Raw genomic sequence first — 25,362 nt, forward strand, 5'->3', positions numbered from 1 at the left:
GAAAGTCGATCACGGGCATGGACAATGAGTCAGTCCCGTGTGTTGATGTAGCGGAGGTGGCAACTTGCGCAGGACGAGCGCTAGTGCCAAAATAATGTTTGCTCACGCCACTTTTATGACACCTTTTTGTAAGGAATAATGGTCCTGTGAAAAAATACCACAGACCAGAGTAATTGTTTTGAAATAAAATACGTACTGATAAAATACTTAGAAAAATAGCACCTGATGTTTGTCGAATGAGCGCAGACTTTGATAATGTACAGCATGGACAAATAATAGATGAAATTCTGCTCTGCGAATGTCATAGCACTTGTAGTATTGTACCAGGCCTCCACACGTGGTAGCAGTCCACCAATAGTTAATCAAAAGGTCTTGACGTAATTGATCTACCAGTGTACTTTGCTTCTGGTCTTTGGGATTTAATCCAGCATTTTGACCGCCATCAACCTGTTGTAAACATAATAGTAGTATTTGCCCACAGCAGGGGCGCCTTGGTAACGCGGAGACGAGTCTTGGCAGAAGAAACAGCAGGAGCAGCTGCACAGGGCATCTCAAGATGGAAACCGGATCCGGCTCAGCGTGCTATAGCAGAGGACGGCCTGGGCGGCGGCGACTTGAAGCTCGGGCAAGGCAAGAACGAGTCCCTGGCGGCTCAAGGCAAGAAGTACGCGACGGCAACGACGACTTGGCAGCGCGGCAGTGCCGCGATTGACCTGCTGCAGTTAAAACGAGCGGCAGTTTAGCACTGTTGTGGTTGCCGCAGCAGGGGAAGCCGGCCATGGCTACGCGCGAAGGCAGACAACGGCTCACGGCGGCGGAGTGAGCCAGAGGCGCGCCAGCCACAGTGGCTTGATGCAACGGGGAAGACCGTGGTGATGGTGAGGCGACGATGGCCGGTGAGGCCACGCGTGCCTAAGCAGGCGTCGGGCTGCTCGCGCCGGGGTGGCTCAGTGGCTCGGCGACCGGCAGTTCGAACGACGAGGGCGCGACGGCGGCGACCGGCCCAGAGGTGATGGGAGGTTGTGGCGGGTTGGCGAAAGCGATGGCACGGCCGGCTTCGACGAGGTTGGAACAAGGGAGGCGCCTGGTTTAGCGGCGGCGACTCAGGGCCAGCAGAGCGGCGCATCCGACGGAGATGGCTAGCGGAGCGAGCCGCGGCGACGGGTTGACTCAGGTCACAAGAAGTCAACTCCCATCGCGGCTCAGCAAACAGGCGTGGAGGCGCTGCGGCGACTCCGGCGGAGGATCGAATCCACGTCCGCTTTCCGTGTCGTGGCCGGCTTAATCGACTCTCGTCCGTGTCCTCCTTCCAGTCGTGGTTGGTTTGACTCTTTTCTTTTCTTTTGACTTGATTGTTTCTCAGATCGGACTCGTACTAGCAATACTTAATAGCTTTGTTTGTACGCCCATAGGAAATGGGGATCAAACTCTGTAGCTTGACATGATGAGTTACCAGTACTTGATAATTTGGTATGGGCTATCTGACTAGCTCTGTCTCCATGCGGACGGGTTGATGATTCTGATGGATTTGATGTGTGCGCTTTCAGCGGCGTTGCTTCTGATTGTCCATCCGTCCTGGCGCGAAGACGGCCATAGCAGAGGAGAGCAGCCGCGGGTGACGATGATTGCAGCAAAAGGCTGTCTTCGTCGTTGCAGTCGTAGCTCCGACTTGAATGGATTTAGCAAAAAAAAACGCTGGTTCCAGTACGCCGGGACGCTGGTTTCAGCATGCGGCCGTCACGGTCGCAGCTCGCCGGACGACGCATTGGAGGATGAGAGGGAAAAAAAGCAGCCGTGATGGGCCAAGGGGCATGTGGTGGGCCGAGGAGGAAATCCAACAACGCAAACAATTAATGAATCTGTAGACCTGTTTTTTTTTCTTTTTTTTTTGAAGTTGAATCTGTAGACCTGTTAGCCATAGAATCGCTGGGCGATCCAGCGGTACGCGAGCGACCGGCCAAAGCTTCCCAAAAAAAAACGAAGGAAGGAAGGAAGGAAGGACCGGCACGAACCCTCGCCCCATCCCCCGTTCCCCACGCCTCGCCTCGCCGCGCCGCATCCCGCCGGAACCCTAGCCCCCGCCGCCATGACGATCTCCGAGCTCTCTGAGCTCAAGCGGGTCGTCGATCTGTACGACGCCCCCGACCCCTCCCCCCCGGAGAAGCTCGTCGCCGACTTCCGCCGCGTCCTCACCAACCTCGGCTCCGCCGCCTCCTCCCTCACCGACGCCTTACCCAGGCTACAGTTGTACAATCTCGGCAACCGCCTCTGGAAAGCCGTGGACAAGCGCGCCAACTCCGCCGCGCTGGCCCTGGGTCCCTCCGCCCGCGCCGCCGAGGCGGAGGTCAGGCAGGTGGCGCCGGAGCTGCTCCTCCTCGCCGGCTTCCCCGTCAAGGCCGCATCCTTCTTCCTCCGCGCCGGCCAGGGGTGGCTCGACCTCGGCCGCGTCGACCTCGCCACCGCCTGCTTCGACAAGGCCACGCCGCTCGTCTCCGCGCTCGCCACGGAGGATGAGCGACGCATCCTGCTCGGCCTCAACCTCGCGCGGGCGCGCGCGGCGTCCGACGCGGGCGATCAGTCCCTCGCCGTCGCGCTGCTCGGCCGCTCCAAGTCCCTCGCGTCCCTCGCGTCCGCGCCCCGCAAGTATACCAGATCCCTCGCCGAGGGGTACCTGTACGTCGGCGAGGCCACGCTCTTCGCGAAGCCCTCCGACCCCGCCGTCGTAGCGTCCATGCTCCTCACCGAGGCGCTAGATCTCTTCCAGAAGCTGCCCCGCCCCCCAAAAAAAAAGAAGCTGGCCTCACCCTCCCCCTCCAGCTCGGAGCAAAAGGGTCGATGCCTCCGCTACCTTGCCCTCGAGCATCACAAAGCCAAGGAACACGCTGACGTCCTGTTTTTTATCCATGCCTCGAGGGATTTAATTGGGGAGGCTGATGAGCACCCGAGCATGGGGTTCATGGCCCTGCACGCGTGGCTTGGTACCGGCAACTTGGCGGAGGCCGAGAGGGAGCTCGAGAGACTCATGGCCAACGCCAACGCATCAGAGAGTCTATGCGTGGGGGCTGCTGAGGTGTACCTTGCCTCCGCGGGGCCTGAGGCTGCACGCAAGGTGCTCGTTGCACTTGTTGCACGTTGCTGCGCGGGAGTTGCAGCTGCTGCTGTGAGAGTGGTGACCAAGGTAGTTGATTGTGGTATCGGTAGCCCTGGGCGCGCAAGGGCGATCGGTGAGCTCGTGTCGGATGAGAGGGTGGTCGCACTGTTCGATGGCCCGGCTAACACCAGTCACCGTGGAGCAATGCATACACTGCTCTGGAACTGGTCTGCACTCTCTTACACAAGTAATTTTACAGCAATTTTATGTACATATGATTTCTTGCTGAGGCTGACATTTGGAATTTGGGACAGCGGGTTTGAGCATTTCAATGCAAAGAACTACGATATATGTGCGGACTTGTTTGAGACATCGATGCTTTATCTATCCCGTGAAGAGGGAAGCAGAGTCCGGCGAGCACAGTGCCTCCGAGTCCTTGCCGTTTGCTATCTAGCCCTTCAACGTCTGGATCGAGCACATGAGTTTGTCAATGAGGCTGACAAGGTATTGATCCCTCTCCTCATCACTTCATTAAATAATCTTGCCTATTGCTTCTTACGATTTGCTCAAAATGTGTATCTGTAGGTGGAACACAATGCCCACTGTGCCTTTATGAAGGTAATAAATATACATGCTAATTGTTCAGGGGTCTCATTTAACTCTGGTATTGTTTGCTAACCCAGAAGAATTGTGCAGATCAAAATTCATCTTCAGAAGAACGACGAGGACGAGGCTATCAAGCAGATAAAAACCATGATGGGTTGCATTGACTTCAATCCCGTGTTCCTAATGCTCACAACTCATGAGGCTATTGCCTGCAAGGCTGTCCGGGTAGCAGTTGCTTCATTGACCTTCCTTCTTGGTCTCTATTCTGCCGGAAAGCCTATGCCAGAGCGTGAGGTTACTGTCCTCCGCACTCTTATTGAGCTCCTCCGTCGTGAGCAAGGTACTGAGGATGAGATCCTTAAGTACTCGAGACGTGCCAAGCTACGGATGTCTAACCTTGGCGTGGAAGGCTTTTTTGGCAATGGACCTGTTGGGGCGCGTGAACTGAACTGGTTTGCAGGCAATAGCTGGAATATGGGTAGAAGGGTGGCTAAGGAGCAAAAGTATGATCTTAGTGCTGAGTTCTTTGAGCTTGCAGCAGAGTTCTTTGGTGGTGCAAGTAATGATGAGGGTGATGGAAATCACCCCACACTTTGCAAAGCGTTAATCATGAGTGTCACTTCCATGCTTAAAGCTGAGGAGCTAAACAATTCTCCCTTGTTGGATTCTGATGTTAAAAAAGGTGTTGAGATGCTCAGCAGAGCTGGCAAGGTAAACATGGGGTTTAACAAATACTAAAAGTTACTACCCCTTTGTGTATGTTCTAAAGTGGTTCAGTTTTCTCTACTATTATTCTGATTCAGTTCTATTGATGTGCAGCTATTACCTTCAATCTGGCCCTCGGGTTCAGTCGCCTCTGATCAGGCTGAGGCCAACATCTTTCTGTTTCTTCATACCTTCTACTCCTACCAACTCCTTGACAGGATGGACACCAGCGCACATCCTCAGCAGCTCCAACTAGTCAAGAACTTCGCTTCCTCTAAAGCATGCACGCCGTCCCATCTTCTCGTACTTGGGAAAGCTGCTTCTGAAGGCACCCCACCAAACCTGCTGGTTGCTGAATTTTCACTGAAGGCTAGCATCAAGACCGCCCTTGCTTCTCACTCCCCAAACTACAGGGTAATCAGTGCTGCCCTCAGGAACCTAGCCTGCCTTGCTGGCTTGCAAGACTTAAGTGGTAGCAAGAGTGATGCAGTGTATGGTGTATATCGACAAGCTTACCAGATCGTGGTTGGACTGAGAGAGGGCGAATATCCATGTGAGGAAGGGCAGTGGCTTGCAGTGTCTGCCTGGAACAAGTCATATTTGGCTAGGCGGCTTAATCAAGCTTCAGTTGGTATAAAATGGATGAAGATGGGATTAGATCTCTCTCGGCATGTTGAGAGCATGAAGAAGTATATAGCAGACATGGAGCAATGCCTTGAGTACTTCCAGAAAATGATTCATAGTGAAGCTGGTGAACATGCTTTGCTCGGAAAAAACCCTGATGAAGGTAGTCGGCAAGAGGGGGCACCAAGCACAAGTATGTCTGGTAGCATGTCTCAGCCTGTCTTAGTATAGTATAGATGCTTCTAAACGGGGCAGTTCAAAACCAAGAGATAAATAGATCATTGAGTTATGTACTTGAGTAATTGCGTATGACCCGTCAAATATTGTCTGATTTACATCTCTAGCAAGCATGTGGATTCTTTGTCGATAGTAACCATGTCTGTGAATTTAATGCATGCTGATGTGTAGGAGAGATGACTGATTGCTTGTAATACAGTACTGTAACATTGATTTGGGAACCTACTGGATTTGTTCAGGCAACCTTTATGTCCATTTTCTGTCAGATTTGACTAATCTCCTGATGTCCCTATCATCCAAACTATTATAGTGGAAAACTGGAGAGGGGCAGAAATACATAAAGAAGAGTAAGGACTCACTGAAACCTTCTATAGTCTACACAACCATGTTAGGCCAACTCCACCGCGCGACCCCAAACGGACGTCCGTTTTGTCCGGATTCTATCCGTTTGGGTAGGGGTTTGGGGTCGTATCCGGGCCTGTCCTGGTATGCGGTGGCCGTGCGCCCAGCGCGCGGCCGCATCCATTTGCCCCATCCTGTCCGTGAGGGCCAAAAATGCCTAAATTTGCATCAAACTACTTCCAACCCAAATATTTGTCTGAAAATTAAAATAGTTTTACAACCCAATTGAAATTGTCTTAAATAAAATAGTTTTACAACCAAATCGAAATTGTCTTGACTGAACATAAATTGGACCAATACATCTATTGGTTGCCAATGTGATCCCAGACGTGCTCAATCAAGTCATTTTGAAGATTCAAATGAGTGTGCCAATCACGCATCTCACGGTGGAATTGGACAAACTGTTCAAATGTGGCCGGGTCTTGGTGCAGGGGCTCAATATTTTCACCTTGATAATCAAATCCTTGGTCGAAGATACTCTCATCACGCTCGTCCTCGACGATCATGTTGTGCATGATCAGACAAGCAGTCATCACCTCCCAAAGCTTCCTTTCATCCCATGACAGTGCAGGGTTTCGAACGATACCCCACCAGGATTGAAGCACACCAAAAGCACGTTCCACATCCTTTCTAACACTCTCTTGCATTTGGGCAAACCTCTTTCTCTTCTCACCTTGGGGTTTCGAGATTGTCTTCACAAAAGTTGACCACTGAGGATATATACCATCTGCTAGATAGTATCCTTTGTTGTACTGGTGGCCGTTGATCTCAAAGTTGACAGGTGGGGAGTTTCCTTCTGCAAGCCTCGCAAAGACTGGAGAACGTTGCAGCACGTTGATATCATTGTGAGAACCTGCCATACCGAAGAAAGAATGCTATATCCAAAGATCTTGCGATGCCACCGCTTCTAATATGACAGTGCACCCGTTAACATGCCCCTTGTACTGGCCCTGCAAAGCAAATGGACAGTTCTTCCACTCCCAATGCATACAATCAATGCTGCCAAGCATGCCTGGAAAGCCTCTAGCTGCATTGGTCGCCAACAATCTCTCTGTATCAGCGGCAGTTGGCTGCCTCAAGTACTCTGGGCCAAACACCTCGATCACAGCCTGGCAAAACTTGTACATTGACATCAGACATGTTGTCTCACTCATACGCACATACTCGTCCACCAGATCGCCTGGAATACCATATGCAAGCATGCGGATGGCCGCGGTGCATTTCTGGTAAGAGGAGAATCCAAGCTTGCCAAGGGCATCCGTCTTGCACTCGAAGTATGGGTCATGAGCAACCACTCCCTCTCGGATACGATTGAACACATGCCTTGCCATACGAAAACGGCGACGAAATTTATCCGGCTTGAAGAGCGGGGTGTTGGCAAAGTAATCGGCATAGAGCAGGGCGTGGCCTCTCTCCCTGTTGCGGTTCAGGTTGGGAGCCTTGCCAGGGAGTGACCCCCTGTACCGAGGAAGCTGCCGTTGAATATGGTCGTGAACGACCAGTGCAGCCACCACAAGATCTTCATCATCCGACGACGAATCATCCGATGAACAAAGGAAGTGATTGAAGAAAAACTCGTCTCCACTGTCCATACCTTTGTTGGCAAAAGGTCGAACACCTTGCAGTCGCGGTGGCGAAGCGGCCGCGATGATCGCCTGGACGCAGCAGGGGTGGTTGCCGGCCGGCTACTGGCCGCTCTGGAGCTCTCGTCGGAATCTGCCTCGGCCGCCGTGGTCTGTCGCCGGCAGTCGTGTCCCCTCCGGCACCGGCAAGGACGGCGATGGCCAAAACTACGGCGAAAGCGCGGGCGTGGTGGCGGCCATGTCCAGACGTGGTTTGGTATGGACGGCGGGGGGGCTGCGCGGTGAGGAGGCGGCCGGAGAATAGGGCGGCGCCGGCGGCGGGGCGAGGCGGGGAGAGAGGGTGAAGCGTTGGGGAGCGGAGAGGACTGCTAGTGTCCTCGACAGGCGGGCCACAGGGGGGGCAAGGGCGTGCGTCGCGGTCGTCCGCGCGCGTCCGTTTCACCCCAAACCGAGCGCAAGTTTGGGTCGGGGATGGGTCGAAAACGGACGGAATCCGGACATTTGTCCGTTTGAGGCCGTTCGCTAGGCCGCCTCTTTTGTCTCTTTTATCCCAAACGGACGGAGCCGGACAGGATAGGGGCGCGCGATGGAGTTGGCCTTACTACTTCAGATTCATAATGCTGAACTAACACTTGTGAAATGATGTGTATCCTCTTTGAATGCTACTTCAAATTTTGCTATGAATATCCTATTGCCTTACACAGGGACCAGGTTCGTATGGTGCTGTACGGCCATCGCCAGCTAGTGGTGCAGCAGCTACCCCTCTCTGATTCAGCAAACACCTGAAGCGTGACAGTCTTGATGTGGCTGACCTGGTGTATTCAGCAATCTGCTCAAGTGGACTCCACAGTCTCTCTTCAAGCCAAAATAGTTTAAAGTATATTGGTGTCTCCACAGTCTCTCTTTTTAAAAGATCCGCCGCCTCGCGAGCCGTTCGATTATGTGTCTCTAGCTGTTAGTTCCTCTTCTTTAATTTCTTGCAACAATACGTCTGTTGCAAAACATTTTCTTCTCTAACTTTCTGTAACAAGACCTTTGTTGTGAAACCCATATTCTTCTCTAATTTTCTGCAACAAGACCTTTGTTGAAAACCCATTCTTCTCTAATTTTCTGCAACAAGATCCTTGTTGCAAAAATTGCAAACACATCTCCCGCTGCGGCTAATTTTCTGTAAGAAGACACTTGTTTCAAAAATTGTAACAACACCCCGTCTGCATTTTGTGCTAACACAGTTGTTTTTCGATGACGGTGTTTCGCAACAACGTTGTTGTTGTTGCAGAAACTTGGAGTGGACGTGGAAGTACGGCGTGGTGGTGTGGCTACTCTAGTGCTGGTGGTGCCAGAACGATGGTGATGTTGTTGGTGCTCCACGCCCGCGTGGCGGATCTCGCTGGATCCGATCGCCGGGAGGCGTTTGGCGGCAAAGATCCGACATGGATGCACTCAGGACAACTATCTATAGGCAAGGACGCTCGGCTTGGCTGCTGGTCGTGAGTGCTCGATCTGCAACAAACCATTTGTTTGGGTAAGGCCAACTGAAATAAGGGGTGGGTTGCAAGAACTGTACTAGGATAAAGATTGCTTCTGAGTCATTAGATTCAAATCAAATCCGACGGCTACGGAGAAGGTGGACGCACACACAAACATCCGCCGGTTGAGCGATAGTGTTTTCCTTGTTTTAAAGTGTCATTACTTTTTCTCGTTTCAAAGTGCATCTTAATGTTTCATTGTGTATCATCGTATATACCAAAACCGATCCAATACAGGTGCATTTTTTATTGGTACACAATGAACATGATGATAGATGGACAAAAAACTAAACGAGATAAATTTCGACAACAACAAAGGAAATATCGTGAATCTCAAAGAAACCACGGTGATCCATGCACAGATAACAGATATTCCGTGCGCCACTCACCAGGCAGGAAGATAACGAAGAGTACGCAGCAAAATCAAAATCGGGCAAGTGACCCGCCCGTAGGCAGTCCATTTTTTCCTCCCTTTTCCAGTTTCCACTTCCTCTCCGGCTACGAATCCGAACGCGTACATGATCCCGTTGCAGTCTCGCCCAAGCCACGCAGCGCGTTGACCTCGTTGAATCCGAGGACCAGTCGAGCACGTCTCGCTGACGCTGAGCATCCCAACCTCAATATATACCACCGCCACCATGCGATCCTCTCCTCGTTTCCTTTTCGGCCGCGCAGCTTCTTCCATCGACCTCCTCCTCACCCTCCGTTCCCGATGGCCATCAAGCGCGCCTTCCCCGGCGACCACCCCGACTTCAAGGTGGACACCAGCGGCGGCGCCCCGAGGCTCGCCTTCTGCAAGAGGGCGCGCTACTGGAGCTCCACCGACTACCAGGTGACGCGCGCGCTCGGCGAGGGCGGTTACGGCGGGGTCGTCGAGGCGCGCCACCTCACACACGGCTGCACCGTTGCCATCAAGAGGCCGCTCCCCTGCGCGCACGAGGGCGCCGGCGTCGCCTGCTGCGGCTGCGCCAACGCCCGTACGCTGCGCGAGGCGGCGTTCCTCGCGGCGTGCCACCGCCACCGCGCCATCGTCGAGCTCCGGGCGCTCTCGCTCGACCCCTTCGCCCGGAAGCTCTCCGTCGTCATGAAGTGCGTCGGGCCCAGCCTGCACGATGTCCTCCACGAGCACCACCGCGGCCGGCCCTTCCCCGAGGCCGACGTGCGCTGCATCATGGAGCAGCTCCTCGGCGCCGCCAAGCACATGCACGGGCTCCGCATCATCCACCGCGACATTAAGCCGGGGAACATCCTCGTCGGTGCAGACGGCATCAGCAACGTCAAGATCTGCGACCTAGGGCTCGCGGTGTCCATGGCAGAGCCCGCGCCGTACGGCCAGCACGGACACGCCGATACATGGCACCGGAGATGCTCCTCGGCAAGACCGACTACGACACCACGGTTGACATGTGGTCCCTCGGCTGCGTCATGGCCGAGCTCCTGTCCGGGAAGCCACTCTTCGACGGGGACGACGACGCCCAGCAGCTCCTCGCCATCTTCCGCGTTCTCGGCGTACCATTGTTCACGATCTGGCCAGCCTACGAGTCATTGCCGCTCGCCGGGAAGCTGGTGACGCCGCCGCATGCCATTTCCCGCAACAAGCTCCGTCTGCACTTCCCAGAGGACTGCCTCTCCAAAGAAGGCTTCGAAATCCTCAAGGGGCTCCTCTCGTGCAACATCGACAAGAGGTTGTCGGCCACCACCGCGCTCAGGCGACCATGGTTCGCCAATGCCGTCGTCGATGCTTCAGCCTGATCTCTAACTGCTGCTACAAAGACTATTTTTGGGCTTCAATTAACACAATTGTTTTTTGGAATAGTTTAGAATTGTTTGTGGCAAAATTGGATATATATGTACTTTGATTTCATACCAAAAATATGGGATTGCATTGATCACTACTGTGCATGAGATTTTGTATATTGGTCGAATATGAAGTATCTTTTGGCTGAAAACTGACGCATCCGCAGTTGACCATGAGCAAGAGAATGCACCTTATAGGGGCGCCACATGTTGTGGAGGACCTCATGCACGTGTTGCATGTCCGGACATGCCCGAGGAGGGCCGCACGCACGAAGTGCACACGTTGGAAGATTACCTTCGGGACACGCGCTATAGCTTGGGGGAGGCCTACCGCAGGGACCATGGCATTTTTTTTTCATTTTCCTTTTTCCAAAAAATGAACATGCAAAATCTGGGGGTTCAAATTTTCATAATTTATGAAAGTTCTTGAAAGTTGAATATTCTAAAAGTTTGAAGTTTTGAAAATTCAAGGAGACTGAAATTCCATTTTTGTGGAAAATTTCAAAACTAAAAGATCCTACAAGTTTGTTCGGAAAATTTATAGAAGCTTACAATTTCAAAATTCAGTTTTTTTAAGTTGTAGACACAAATTTCTGGAAGTTTGGCGAGGCATTGGACTTCATAGGAGCCCCATTTTTTTTTTTTTTGACTTATTATGTGTGTCACAATTAGGATTGTTTGTTATACGTGTAACATGAATAACCTTGACGTGGGGTTGTCACTAATGATAATACATATTCTGGTTGCAGGGAGGCCTTACTTCACATTAGAAACCAAACTTTGTGAGGACGTGTTTTATTAGAAAAAAGGCTACCGCCCGGCTTTAAATTAGTACAACCAACAGAACACCACAACACCACAACATAAATAAAAGACAATGACAAGATACAAGGGTGCTCAAGTGGAGTAACAAAGAACTTAGATGACCCAAAGAGATAACAAGAAAGAGTTGAGCATCGCTCCTAGTCATCGGAGCCCTCATACAGGATCAAAGGACTAAAGCAACAGCCGAGGTAAACTCGAGAAGAAGACTATATGTCAATAAAGGTCATGCCATCACCATCGCTTGGTTTTCCAACACTTGAGCGCCTTCCAGTTCCATTGTCGAAATGACCCCCCCCCCTGCTCCCTCACCCCGTCTCGAAGGGTGTCACATCGTCCGACGATGGGATGCTTTCACTCGAGCGTGGATGGAAACTATCGCCATTACCCAATGGGAGGCATGATACATCCATTTTGCATCATGTTTTCGTACTGTTATTTTCATTGTTTTAAAGTTATATTTCACTTTTAGATGTAATTCTAATGCCTTTTCTCTCTTAAGTTGCAAGTTACATCATAAGAAGGAGATTGCCGACAGCTGGGATTCTGGACTTGAAAAGAGCTACAACAGGGATAGCTATTCTTTCCAGCAAATGACCTGAAAACTTATGGAGATTTATTTTGGAATATAAAAAAATACTGGAAGAAAAATCTACTGTAGGGAGCCCAACAGGGACCCACAAGCTCCGGTGCCCCAGGCACACCATGTGAGCTTGTGGGGTCCACAACAGGCCTCTAAGGCCCATCTTTTGTTGTATGAAGCCATTTGCCCTAGAAAAATTAATAAGAAGACTTTTGTGACGAAGCGCCGCAGTCTCGAGGCGAAACCTGGGCAGGAGCACTTTTGCTCTCCGGTGGAACGATTTCGCTGGAGATACTTCCCTCCGGGAGGGGGAAATTGAAGCCATCGTCATCACCAACATTCCTCTCATCTCCATCAACATCTTCACTAGCACCATCTTATCTCCAAACCCTAGTTCATCTCTTGTACTCAAACCTCAGATTGGTACCTATGGGTTGCTAGTAGTGTTGATTACATCTTGTAGTTGATGCTAGTTAGTTTACTTGGTGAAAGATCATATGTTCATATTGTTAATCATATATTATTCTCTGCTGATCATTAACATTGAATATGACTTGAGAGTAGTCCTGTTTGTTCTTGAGGACATCGGAGAAATCTTGTTATAAGAAATCACGTGAAGATGGTTTTTGCTTAATGTTTTGATAATGTGTTATGTTGTTCTTCCTCGGTGGTGTCGTGTGAACGTTGACTACAAAAATTTCTCTAAGACGATTCTCCAATCAAGATTTGAAGTAGACGACCCTCCCGAGGTATCGACGTGTTTCAAAGTAGTAATCTGGCAACACTTTGACATCTAGGAAAGAAGAGCTTCGAAAAACTAGAGAGAGAGAAGCTTAGAGGCGTGATGACCCACAAGTATAGAGGATATATTGTAGTCCTTTTGATAAGTAAGAGTGTCGAACCCAACGAGGAGCATAAGGAAATGACAAGCGGTTTTCAGTAAGGTATTCTCTGCAAGCACTGAAATTATCGGTAACAGATAGTTTTGTGATAAGGTAATTCATAACGGGTAACAAGTAACAATAGTAACTAAGGTGCAGCAAGGTGGCCCAATCCTTTTGTAGCAAAGGATAAGCCCGGACAAACTCTTGTATAAAGCAAAACGCTCCCGAGGACACATGGGAATTACTGTCAAGCTAGTTTTTATCATGCTCATACGATTCGCGTTCGTTACTTTGATAATTTGATATGTGGGTGGACCGGTGCTTGGGTACTGCCCTTCCTTGGACAAGCATCCCACTTATGACTAACCCCTCTTGCAAGCATCCGCAACTACGAAAGAAGAATTAAGGTAAACCTAACCATAGCATGAAACATATGGATCAAAATCAGCCCCTTACGAAGCAACACATAAACTAGGGTTTAAGCTTCTATTACTCTAGCAACCCATCATCTACTTATTACTCCCCAATGCCTTCCCCTAGGCCCAAACACTGGTGAAGTGTCATGTAGTCGGCGTTCACATAACACCACTAGAGGAGAGACAACATACATCTCATCAAAATATCGAACGAATACCAAATTCACATGATTACTTATAACAAGACTTCTCCCATGTCCTTAGGAACAAACATAACTACTCACAAATCATATTCATGTTCATCATCAGAGGGGTATTAATATGCATTAAGGATCTGAACATATGATCTTCCACCGAATAAACCAACTAGCATCAACTGCAAGGAGTAATCAACACTACTAGCAACCCACAAGTACCAATCTGAGGTTCTGAGACAAAGATCGGATACAAGAGATGAACTAGGGTTTGAGAGGAGATGGTGCTGATGAAGATGTTGATGGAGATTGACCCCCTCTCGATGAGAGGATTGATGGTCATGATGATGGCGACGATTTCCCCCTCCCGGAGGGATGTTTCCCCGGCAGAACAGTTCCGCCCGAGCCCTAGATTGGTCCTGTCCAGGTTCCGCCTCGAGACGGCGGCGCTTCATCCCGAAAGCTTCCTTATAATTTTTCCAGGGCAAAAGACACCATATAGCAGAAGATGGACGTCGGGGGCCTGCCAGGTGGCCCACGAGGCAGGGGGCGCGCCCAGGGGGGTAGGGTGCGCCCTCCACCCGCGTGGCTGGTGGGTGGCCCCCCTCTGGTGCTTACTTCACCCAATATTTTTAATATATTCCAAACCTGACTTTTGTGGAGTTTCAGGACTTTTGGAGTTGTGCAGAATAGGTCTCTAATATTTGCTCCTTTTCCAGCCCAGAATTCCAGCTGCCGGCATTCTCCCTCGTCGCGAAACCTTATAAAATAAGAGAGAAAAGGCATAAGTATTGTGAAATAATGTGTAGTAACAGCCCATAATGCAATAAATATCAATATAAAAGTATGATGCAAAATGGACGTATCAACTCCCCCAAGCTTAGACCTTACTTGTCCTCAAGCGAAAGCCGATATCGAAAAATATGTCCACATGTTTAGAGATAGAGGTGTCGATAAAATAAAATACGGACATGAGGGCATCATGATCATCTTTAGAACAGCCACATATATTTTCATATGATTTCTTATGCTTAATTAACAATCTATTCACAATGTAAAGTATGAATCAGAAACTTCATTGAAAACTAACAAACGATGATCTCAGTCACTGAAGCAACTGAAATTTATCATAACATCGGAAAGAGTCGATATAAGAGCTTTTGAGCAAGTCCACATACTCAACTATTATTTAGTCTTTCACAATTGCTAACACTCACGCGATATTTATGGGTACAAAGTTTCAATCGGACACAGAGAAAGATAGGGGCTTATAGTTTCGCCTCCCAGCCTTTTACCTCAACGGTAATGTCAACAATAATACTTTATGAAAACCTACATCCAAGTGGATACATATATCAGGATCTTTCCAACACATAGTGTTGGCCAAAGGATAAAGTGTAAAAAGGGAAATGTCAAGATCACCATGACTCTTGTATAAGGGTAGAAGGTGAAAATAAAAGATAGACCCTTCGCAGAGGGAAGTAGAGGTTGTCATGCGCTTTTATGGTTGGATGCACAAAATCTTAATGCAAAAGAACGTCACTTTATATTGCCACTCGTGATAAGGACCTTTATTATGCAGTCCGTCGCTTTTATTTTTTCCATATCACAAGCTGTATAAAGCTTATTTTCTTCACACTAATAGATCATACATATTTAGAGAGCAATTTTTATTGCTTGCACCGATAACAACTTATTTGAAGGATCTTACTCATCCATAGGTAGGTATGGTGGACTCTCATGGAAAAACTGGGTTTAGGGATATTTGGAAGCACAAGTAGTATCTCTACTTGGTGCAAGGAATTTGGCTAGCATGAGGGGGAAAGGCAAGCTCAACATGTTTGATGATCCATGACAATATAACTTATTCGGATATAAGGAAACATAACATATTACGTTGTCTTCCTTGTCCAACATCAACTTTTTAGCATGTCATATTTTAATGAGTGCTCACAATCATAAAAGATGTCCAAGAAAGTATATTTATATGTGAAAACCTCTCTTTCTTTATTACTTCCTATTAATTGCAGTGATGACCAAAACTATGTTTGTCAACTCTCAACAACTTTTATTCATCATACTCTTTATATGTGAAGTCATTACTCTCCATAAGATCAATATGATCTTTTTATTTCTTTTTATTCTTTCTTTTATTCTCTCAAGATCATACCAGAATAGCAAAGCCCTCAACTCAAAACTAATCTTTATTATATATAACTCACGGACTCGATTACATAGATAGAGATCAATACAAAACTCAAAGCTAGATCGTACTAAACTTCATTCTACTAGATCAAGATATAACCAAAAGGATCAAACTAAGAAAAACAGTAAAGATAGAAGTGTGATGGTGATACGATACCGGGGCACCTCCCCCAAGCTTGGCAGTTGCCAAGGGGAGTACCCATACCCATGTATTTATGTCTCTTTCTTCAGAGGTGATGATGTGATATTCTTGGCGATGATGCCCTTAAGGATATGATTCTCGTCCTCGAGCTTATTAACATGCTGCTTGAGATCCATTATTTCCTTATAGTGTTTACCCGTGAAGATTAAGGCTCCATTCACCCATGGATGTTTCATAGCTGCGGAAAAAAATGCAACACTCTTTTTCATATTTTCATAAGAAAGAAATCTAGCATTGGGAGGGATGACCATATTTGGAATTGCTGAGCTCTGAAGTTCCTCCATCATGAATCTGGCTTGGAGACGAGAGGTAACTTCTTGATCCTCCTCCATGGCATCTACCCTTTTCAAGTCGGCCTCCATCTCTTCCTCCGTTGATGGCCCAAAGTGGTAAGCATCGCTGTTTGCTCTTGGACCCGGTGTCGGATGAGATACCCGACTCTCCCTGACTAACTCTTGAGAAGACATCTTGCTCTAAATCTGCTGCAGAAATAGCTCAAAACAAAAACAGAGGATTTCGTCGTGGTACGGTGGTCAAAACCTTTGGGAGATTATATAATGCATTTTTATAGACCGGAAGAAGTATCGGGCAAGAAAACGGAGTCCGGGGGCACACGAGGTAGCCACGAGGCAGGGGGCGCGCCCAGGGGGTAGGGCGCACCCTCCACCCTCATGGACGCCTCGTGTCTCTTTTGGACTACTTTTAATTTTCCTAATTTTTTAAATATTCCAAAATTGAGAAAATTTGCTATTTGAGCAGTTTTGGAGTCGATTTACTTACCGTACCACATACCTATTCCTTTTCGGGGTCTGAAGCATTTTGGAAAGTGTCCCTTATATACTCCTCCGGGGTTACGGTGTCAATGACATGGGTTTCAGCATTTATGGGATTACCAGAGATATAATGTTTGATTCTTTGACCGTTTACCACCTTCGGATTTGTGCTTTCGGTGTCGTTGATTTTGATGGCACCAGAACGATAGACCTCCTCGATAATGTAAGGACCTTCCCATTTAGAGAGAAGTTTTCCTGCAAAAAATCTTAAAAGAGAGTTGTATAGCAAAACATAATCACCTACATTAAACTCACGCTTTTGTATCCTTTTGTCATGCCATCTTTTAACTTTTTCTTTAAACAATTTGGCGTTCTCATAGGCCTGGGTTCTCCATTCATCAAGTGAGCTAATTTCAAATAACCTATTCTCACCGGCAAGTTTGAAATCATAATTGAGCTCTTTAATGGCACAATATGCCTTATGTTCTAGTTCAAGAGGTAAGTGGCATGCTTTTCCATAAACCATTTTATACGGAGACATACCATAGGATTTTTATATGCAGTTCTATAGGCCCATAATGCATTGTCAAGTTTTTTGGACCAATTCTTTCTAGATCTATTAACAGTCTTTTGCAAGATCAATTTAATTTCACTATTACTCAATTCTACTTGACCACTAGACTGAGGGTGGTATGGAGATGCAATTCAAGAGATGATCTATTCCCGATGCTCTGGACCCCTTTCTCACACTCTGTTCAGGTATCAATCGTTTGTCCACTCGCTTGAAACTTCCTATTGTACCTTCATACTTTTCTCTCGATGTTTTATTAAGTTTCAACTCGAGAGATACTTCTTCCTCATTCCCTGAATTGTTCACCAGATAATTAACCCTATAAGGGCCAGTTCTCCTGAAGTTACTCTTTACTTCCCCACTTAAATCTCGTGATGAGATTTCTTGTAGTGGAGGAGATTTGTAACACCCCCAGTGTCATGCTACAGTAATCCCCTGTTAATGGTGCCATGTCATCTTGATACTGTTGCTAATCTTCACTTGATCCAAATCACAATTCAAATTCAAATCCAATTAAAGTCAAAAATTCAAATTTTCTGACATGAAATCTAAAATGTTCATCTTGTGCCAAATAATCCATAACTAATATTGTTGGTGAACCAACAATTTGCAAAATGTCTAAGTGCCCTAAACTGAATAAACAATGGCTAAAACAAATAGATTAAATGCCTTTTTAATTTATAAAAGTGGCAAACTATTTGAAAAGCCTCACAATCCATCTTTTGGCTGTGCCAACTAGTGCAATGTAGTTATGTGGACAAGTCCCACATTTTACATAATCCTTTTGGCAACTCAAATATTGCACAACATTTTCTGTAAAAAGAAAAGAGCACAAGAAAAAGAAAAAGGGGAAATGAGAGAGAGCCCCCTGCCTCCATGGGCCTCAGCCCACCCGATCAGGCCCAACCCATCTTCTCCCCTCGGTCGTATTTTTCCGTTCACGACCGCGCCCGAACAGGAGCTCGCTCCCGTCGAACCACCTCGCCAGCGCCGTCCCGCATAGGATAAAGCCTCCACCGCCCCGACGCCTCGGGCTCCCTCCCCACTCGCCCACTCCATCCTACTCTCCCACTCCGCCTCTCCCTCTCCCCACCAGATCCTCCTCGCCCAGATCCGCCATGGCCACCACCGCAGTCGCCATGGCCGACACTGTCTACGCGCTCTCCGCCGTCCCTTTCACCTAGGACCGCGCCAAGGGCTCTGTTGTCGACCTCCCCTTCACCCACGACCATCCCTCGAGCTTGGCGCTCCTGCATCGATGCCGACACCTTCTTCTTCTTCCTCGGCAGCCACCGACGTTCCTCTCCGATTCAGGCGCCCTGCTGCTCCTAACCTTCCAACGAGCGACGGTAAGCTCCTACGTAAGCTCCCCGACTTTTTCCCTATGCTAGCGCCGTCGACCTCGCCCCCTAGTTGCCGTCACCATTGGTGCTGTCCCACCGCCAAGGTGAAGCTCGTCACTGTGGCCACCGTTGTTGTAGCTCGCGTTCGAGCTCGTAGACGAGCTCGTGAGGTTCCCAGGAGCCCAACGCGCACGTGCCTGCGTTTCCCCGAGCCCCCTAACGCCGTTTACGTCCATGTCCGAACACCGCCGCCGCCAGGGCTTGTTGCTGGCGCCACTCCGGCCACCCCCGACTCTACTGCTTTCTCCATCGGATGCGCCGCATCGCCAGCTAGCTGTAGCCGCAAACCACGCGCGTTTTGGTGCCCTGTAGCGCCCGCGCGGTGAAGTTCCGCCGTCGGTTGCTTCGTCACCGGTGTAACTCCGCCGGCGCTGACGTGTCCGTCGTCATTAGGCGCTAATGACGCTGATTAGGATAGCCTAGAGTGAATGACAACCAGGCCCCACTGTTAAATAAACCCTGTTTAATTTTCTGGCAGGATTAGATTAATAACAGTGGGCCCATGCATCAGCTTTGACGCTGCTGACGTGGTGTTTGACTAGGCCCAGCGGTCGGTGACTGTGGCCAGATGACATGTGGGCCCCTTCGACTTCATTAACTAGTCAACATGTCAACATTGACTGCTGGCTGGGCAGTCATTGGGGCCCACTGTCAGCCTCTATGCTGCTTTGTTGTGTACACTTTGTGTGTGCACGTAGCAATTTAATCTTTATTTTCGAATTATCCAAAATATTAATAAAACTTCACAAATTAATAGAAATTAAACCATAACTCAGATGAAAAAGTTTTCTACATGAAAGTTGCTCAGAAAAACATGACGAATCTAGATACACGGTCCGTTTACCTGTCATATGCTTCTAACTATCTGAACATGGAACATTCCCCTCCGGTCATCTGTTGGACACAGGTTCAGACCGGGAATACATTCCCGGTTGATTTCCTCCTTCACCTATATCATGTAGCCATACGTTAGGTCACACCCGGCACAACATATTGCCACGTTATGCTTTGTGATGCTATGTTTGCTTTACATTTATTGTTTCTTCCCCCTCTTCTCTCCGGTAGACCCCGAGACCGATGTTGGCCCTGTGATCGACTACGTCGACGACGACCCCTCCTTTCCAGAGCAACTAGGCAAGCCCCCCCTTTGATCATCCCGATATCGCCCATTCCATTCTCTCATGCTTGCATTAGATTTTGCTATTGTAATTGATTGCTCCTATTTTGATGCATAGCCTGCTTTTGTAACCTGCTTATCCTAAACTGCTTAGTATAGGTTGGTTAGTGATCCATCAGTGACCCCCACCTTGTCCTTGTTGCCCCTGCTTCATCATCGACGACTCGATCAACGTGATCACCGACCAGAGCCCGACACCTCACATCACATCATGCCCGTTTTGTTGCTCGACTCTGTAGAGTTACCATCGAGTGCCGAGGGTGGAACCTCATACATCACTCCTGATGAGATCTCTATAGTGTAGCTATTCGGTCATGGTCATCGAGGGTGATTTCCTCCTTAACCACTTCTGATACGACTCTGTCGTGCAACCTGTGAACCTCGAGGGTGGTTCCTCTTTCGTTCACCTTGATGATTACATCGAGTGGAATTCACCGGGGGTGATTCCTCGGGTTTTCCCCTTGATGTTTGGACACACGGATACTTGGACTTTACAATTGTTACTTGGAAAGACGGGTCGACCCTGAGGGGTACCCGCGAGTGATGTGGAGATGGGTTGATCTGGAGGGTACCCGAGAGTTGAATACGAGGCGTGGCCGTGCATTCTTAGCCCTTGCCGCAAGTCCTCGAGACGGGGCGACGGGGTCACATCTTTCATGAGTCTCTGCTCGTGACCGCACTACCAACACACTAACGGTTTGGATATTTGATCTGAGGGGCCTCTAGCCTGATAGCACTAACCATCACGTGGGCATAGTATGGGCGTTCTGCGTCGTATTCATTAGCCGAAGCTTAATAGACGTCAGCGACTGAGCGGCGCGCGCCAGGTTGGACTGCGTAAGCACCTGCCTTTTTAAGGAGGTAGCTAGGTCTGCCCACTGGCCGCGTTCGCAACATACAGGAGTTCCCGGGGCGATGGCCCATGACCCCTGGGGGCATAGGTTTAGACCGGCGTGCTGACCTCTCTATTAGGCCTAGGTCAGGTAGCGGCGTATTGTTTGGCTGAGGCCGGGCATGACCCAGGAAAGTGTGTCAGGCCGAAGTTAATCGAGCGTGGTGGGTAAGTTGGTGCACCCCTGCAGGGAAGAAAACATCTATCGATAGCCTGTCCTACGGTAACGGACACTCAGAGTTGTATCCCGGTCGATACAACTAGAACTGGATACTTGAGGTGATAACTGGATAGTATGGCTCTGGGATTGCTTTCTCGCAGGGAGTGGAGAAAGGATCTCTGGCCGAGGTTGATAACACTACTGCTACTTTACTTTATGCTACTCTTATCTCTTCTGATGCTGCAAGATGCTTGAAGATGTTGAAGATGCTAGTCTTCGATAGGACTAGGCTTTCCCCTTCTCTTCTGGCATTCTGCAGCAGATATAGCCCATTTCATTGATACCGATGCATATGTAGTGTAGATCCTTGCTTGCGAGTACCTTGGATGAGTACTCACGGTTGCTTTGCTCCCCTTTTTCCACCTCTTTCCATTCTTCTCGGATGCTGCAACCAGATGGTGGAGCCCAGGACCCAGACGACACCACCAACGACTGCTACTACCCTGAGGGTGCCTACTACCACATGACGGACGCTGACAACCAGGATTAGTTAGGAGGCTCCCAGGCAGGAGGCCTTGCCTTTTCGATTGATGTTGCTTTTGTGCTAGCCTTCTTAAGGCAAACTTATTTAAATCATGTTTGTACTCAGATATTGTTGCTTCCGCTGACTCATTTGTATTCGAGCTTATGTATTCGAGCCCTCGAGGCCCCTGGCTTGTAATATAAAGCTTGTGTTATTTTAATTTGTGTCTAGAGTTGTGTTGGGATATCTTCCCGTGAGTCCCTGATCTTAATCGTACACAGTTGCGTGTATGATTAGTGTACGATTGAATCGGGGGCGTCACAATATACCCATTAGAGGAAGGAAAAGGTCCCATATAATCAAAGCCCCAAACATCAAATGGTTCAATAACAAGTGAATAGTTCATAGGCATTTCTTGACGTCTACTAATATTACCAATTCTTTGACATTCATTGCAAGACAAGACAAACTTACGAGCATCTTTGAAAAGAGTAGGCCAATAAAAACCGGATTGCAATACCTTATGTGCAGTTATATCTCCAGCGTGGTGTCCTCCATAAGCCTCGGAGTGACACTTGTGTAGGACATGTTCCTGTTCATGGTCAGGTACACAACGTCTAATAACACCATCTACTCCTTCTTTATAAAGGTGTGGGTCATCCTAAAAGTAATGTCTTAAATCATAGAAAAACTTTTTCTTTTGCTGGTATGTGAAACTAGGTGGTATAAATTTAGCAACAATGTAATTAGCATAATCAGCATACCATGGAGCAGTACGAGAAGCATTTATGACAGCTAATTGTTCATCAGGAAAGCTATCATCAATAGGTAGTGGGTCATCAAGAACATTCTCTAACCTAAACAAGTTGTCTGCAACAGGGTTCTCAGCTCCCTTTCTATCAATAATTTGCAAATCAAATTCTTGTAGCAAGAGAACCCATCTAAATAAGTCTAGGTTTAGCATCTTTCTTTTCCATAAGATATTTAATAGCAGCATGATCAGTGTGAACAGTTACTTTGGAATCAACAATATATGGTCTGAACTTATCACAAGCAAATACAACTGCTAAAAATTCTTTTTTAGTAGTAGCATAATTTCTCTGGGCACTGTCTAGAGTTTTACTAGCATATTGGATAACATTTAATTTCTTATCAACTCTTTGTCCTAGAACAACACATACATCATCATCACTAGCATCACACATAATTTCAAAGGGTAAATTCCAATCAGGTGGCTGAACAATAGGTGCAGAAATCAAGGCTTTCTTAAGTATTTCAAATGCTTCTACACAATCATCATCAAAGACAAAAGGAACATATTTTTGCAAGAGATTAGTGAGAGGCCTAAAATTTTAGAGAAATCTTTAATAAACCTCCTATAGAAACCATCATGACTAAGGAAACTTCTTATACCTTTGATATCTTTAGGACGCAGCATCTTTTCAATAGCATCTACTTTAGCTTTGTCAACTTCAATACCTCTTTCAGAAATTTTATGCCCCAAGACAATACCTTCATTAACCATAAAGTGGCACTTATCCCAATTCAAGACAAGATTAGTTTCTTCACATCTCTGCAAAACTCGAGCAAGGTTTCTTAAGCAATCATCAAAAGAAGTTCTGTAAACGGAGAAATCATCCATGAAAACCTCAACAATCTTTTCATAAAAGTCATACAATATAGCAGTCATACATCTTTGAAAGGTAGCAGGCACATTACATAAACCAAAAGGCATATGTCTATAAGCAAAAGTACCGAAAGGGCAAGTAAATGTGGTCTTTTCCTGATCCTGTTGTGACACAGGTATTTGAGAGAAACCAGAATAACCATCTAGAAAGCAAAAATGTGTATGTTTGGATAATCTTTCACTACAAAAAAATACACTTCCGTGATGATACGTGTTTGTCACAGTAGGTCGCGTTTTTTGTCATGCATGTACATCCATGACGATTTTATGACAGAATCAGGATAGTCATACCTGTGCTGTCGTAGAAGTGTTCCATGACATTACCAAAATTATCATCACGGAAGTGTCAATTCCATGACGATAAATCACATGTCACAGAAGTGCTTTCGTCAAGGGTGACCGACACGTGGCATCCACCATAACGGAACGTTGTTAAGCTATCGGGTCTGGTTTTGGATCCGATAACCCGTTAACAGCCCCCACCAATGGGGATTTTCCACGTGTAAAATCATCATTGGCTGGAGGAAACACGTGTCGGCTCACCGTTGGGACAGATGTCATCCACTCATTGGATCGAAGGCACCTATGATACAGCGACACGTGGCACAATCCAACAGAGGCCCATTCCTATGAAAAGGCCGGCCCATTTGACTTGGTCAAAAGGTGGCAGGCTGGCCCATGGAAATCCTGTTAACGGCATGTTCGCATATAGCCCATTTACAGCCCGCTAACCCAGGGCCCGTTACGACCTCTTCGAATTAGGCCCAGTAGCGTCATCTGGGCCGTCCAATATGATTCCAGCCCGTTTTAACTTCCGGCCCATGTGTGGCGCATGACTTCTTTCGGCCCATATGAGGCCCTTTGTAACTCTTGGCCCATTAACGGCCCGTGGTGAAACTGGCCCGTAATGAACAGTGTATCACTTTCTACCCATTAACGGACCATTATTCCATTGGGCCGTTTCCAGCCCAAATTATCTTTCGGCCTTCTGAGGGCCCATTTATTCTTGGGCTCATTTGCAGCATTCGGTTACTTACGGCCCGTTACTGTCATTTTCTGCTTATGGGCCAAATTCAGCCCGTCGTTACAGTCAGCCCGTTTGTGGACTGTTAATCTGTTGTGCCATTTTCATAGCATCACCAAATACGGCCTATTAACGGCCCGTTATGGTCAGCCCATAAAACGTATGATTTGCACTCTAGCCCGTCTACGGCCCATTAAAGGCCCGTACAAGGCCCATAGGTGCGTCGCTCGTACGAGGCCCATTGATCCTACAAGACCTAGAAGGCCCATGGATCCGATGGCCCATAGAAGGCCATGGATCATCTGTCCCGTACATGGCAATGGATCGTACGGCTGTGGAGGGCCATGGTCACTACAACGTTTGGGTGAGTTGGTCCCCGTTTGAACGATATAGCATATTCAAAGAATTATCCTACTCTATACTATCACCTCTAAAAAACATACACTATACAAGAAAGAGACCAAGGCATAGAAACGTAGAATAATCCTACACTATACAATAAAGAAATTACAGATGATTATACCCACTGGGCATTATGGTTCGACACGTGTGATAATAAAGCATACACAAACAACAAATTACATACACTGGGCAAATACAACTCATACATCATGGACGCACATCAACTTAACTCCATTTGAACTATAATCTCTTCAGAAAATAGGATTGGCCGGATTCAGATAGCACAAATTTCAGTCTGCAAAATCTCCAATTCCTTCGTGGTTACCTCAGTGTCTTGTTTCATTTTTTTGACTCCTACATCTAATACCTGCATGTCCAGTCTCAACTTGTTGATTGTATGTTGACAATCATGTACACGTTGTCTTGTCACCTCTAGTTAATGCTCGAGAACATCAACACATTCCAATTCCAATCCATAATCATTCGGTAACGGCCATGCCATAGTGCTTGCAGATCTTTGTGTTGATGTCACTTCATCCTGAAATGTTTCTGTAGGTACACATGACTAGGAAAAAAATATAGTTACAACAGTGAAGCGAGCAAGACACTATTTTGTACCACGTGGCAAAACATGACTAACAATAATGTTACACATCATGAAGCATAAGCAGGTGATATTTTAAAAATTATAAAAAAGATAGTCTATGCAGCCTGCATACAGAAATCTCTCTTAGCTCACCAGAGGAGCATGATGTTGGGGCCCAATCCAAAAGACAGACAAGTTACAAATTTAGACAACACATTGCGTATAAGTAAGCAAGCAGTTGGCCATTCTGTAGCTCAATTAAAGTCTTAGGGAGCATAATGAAC

The 25,362-nt window shown here is 47.6% G+C and overlaps 1 protein-coding gene and 1 pseudogene across 1 annotated transcript; both read left to right on the top strand.

Annotated features, from left to right (window-relative positions):
• The first annotated feature begins 1,939 nt into the window (after nt 1-1,939).
• LOC123112326 (TPR repeat-containing protein ZIP4) lies at nt 1,940-5,528 on the top strand. Its single transcript, XM_044533284.1, has 5 exons — nt 1,940-3,318; nt 3,406-3,595; nt 3,677-3,709; nt 3,788-4,408; nt 4,517-5,528. Exons 1-5 carry the CDS (start codon nt 2,087-2,089, stop codon nt 5,255-5,257), a joined length of 2,817 nt encoding a protein of 938 aa, XP_044389219.1. The 5' UTR covers nt 1,940-2,086; the 3' UTR covers nt 5,258-5,528.
• Nucleotides 5,529-9,458: 3,930 nt separating this feature from the next.
• Nucleotides 9,459-10,535, top strand: LOC123116355 (putative cyclin-dependent kinase F-2; annotated as a pseudogene).
• The last annotated feature ends 14,827 nt before the right edge of the window (nt 10,536-25,362 follow it).

Source organism: Triticum aestivum, chromosome 5B (genome assembly GCF_018294505.1).
Source record: "Triticum aestivum cultivar Chinese Spring chromosome 5B, IWGSC CS RefSeq v2.1, whole genome shotgun sequence".
In the NCBI taxonomy this organism is placed as follows: Eukaryota; Viridiplantae; Streptophyta; class Magnoliopsida; order Poales; family Poaceae; genus Triticum; species Triticum aestivum.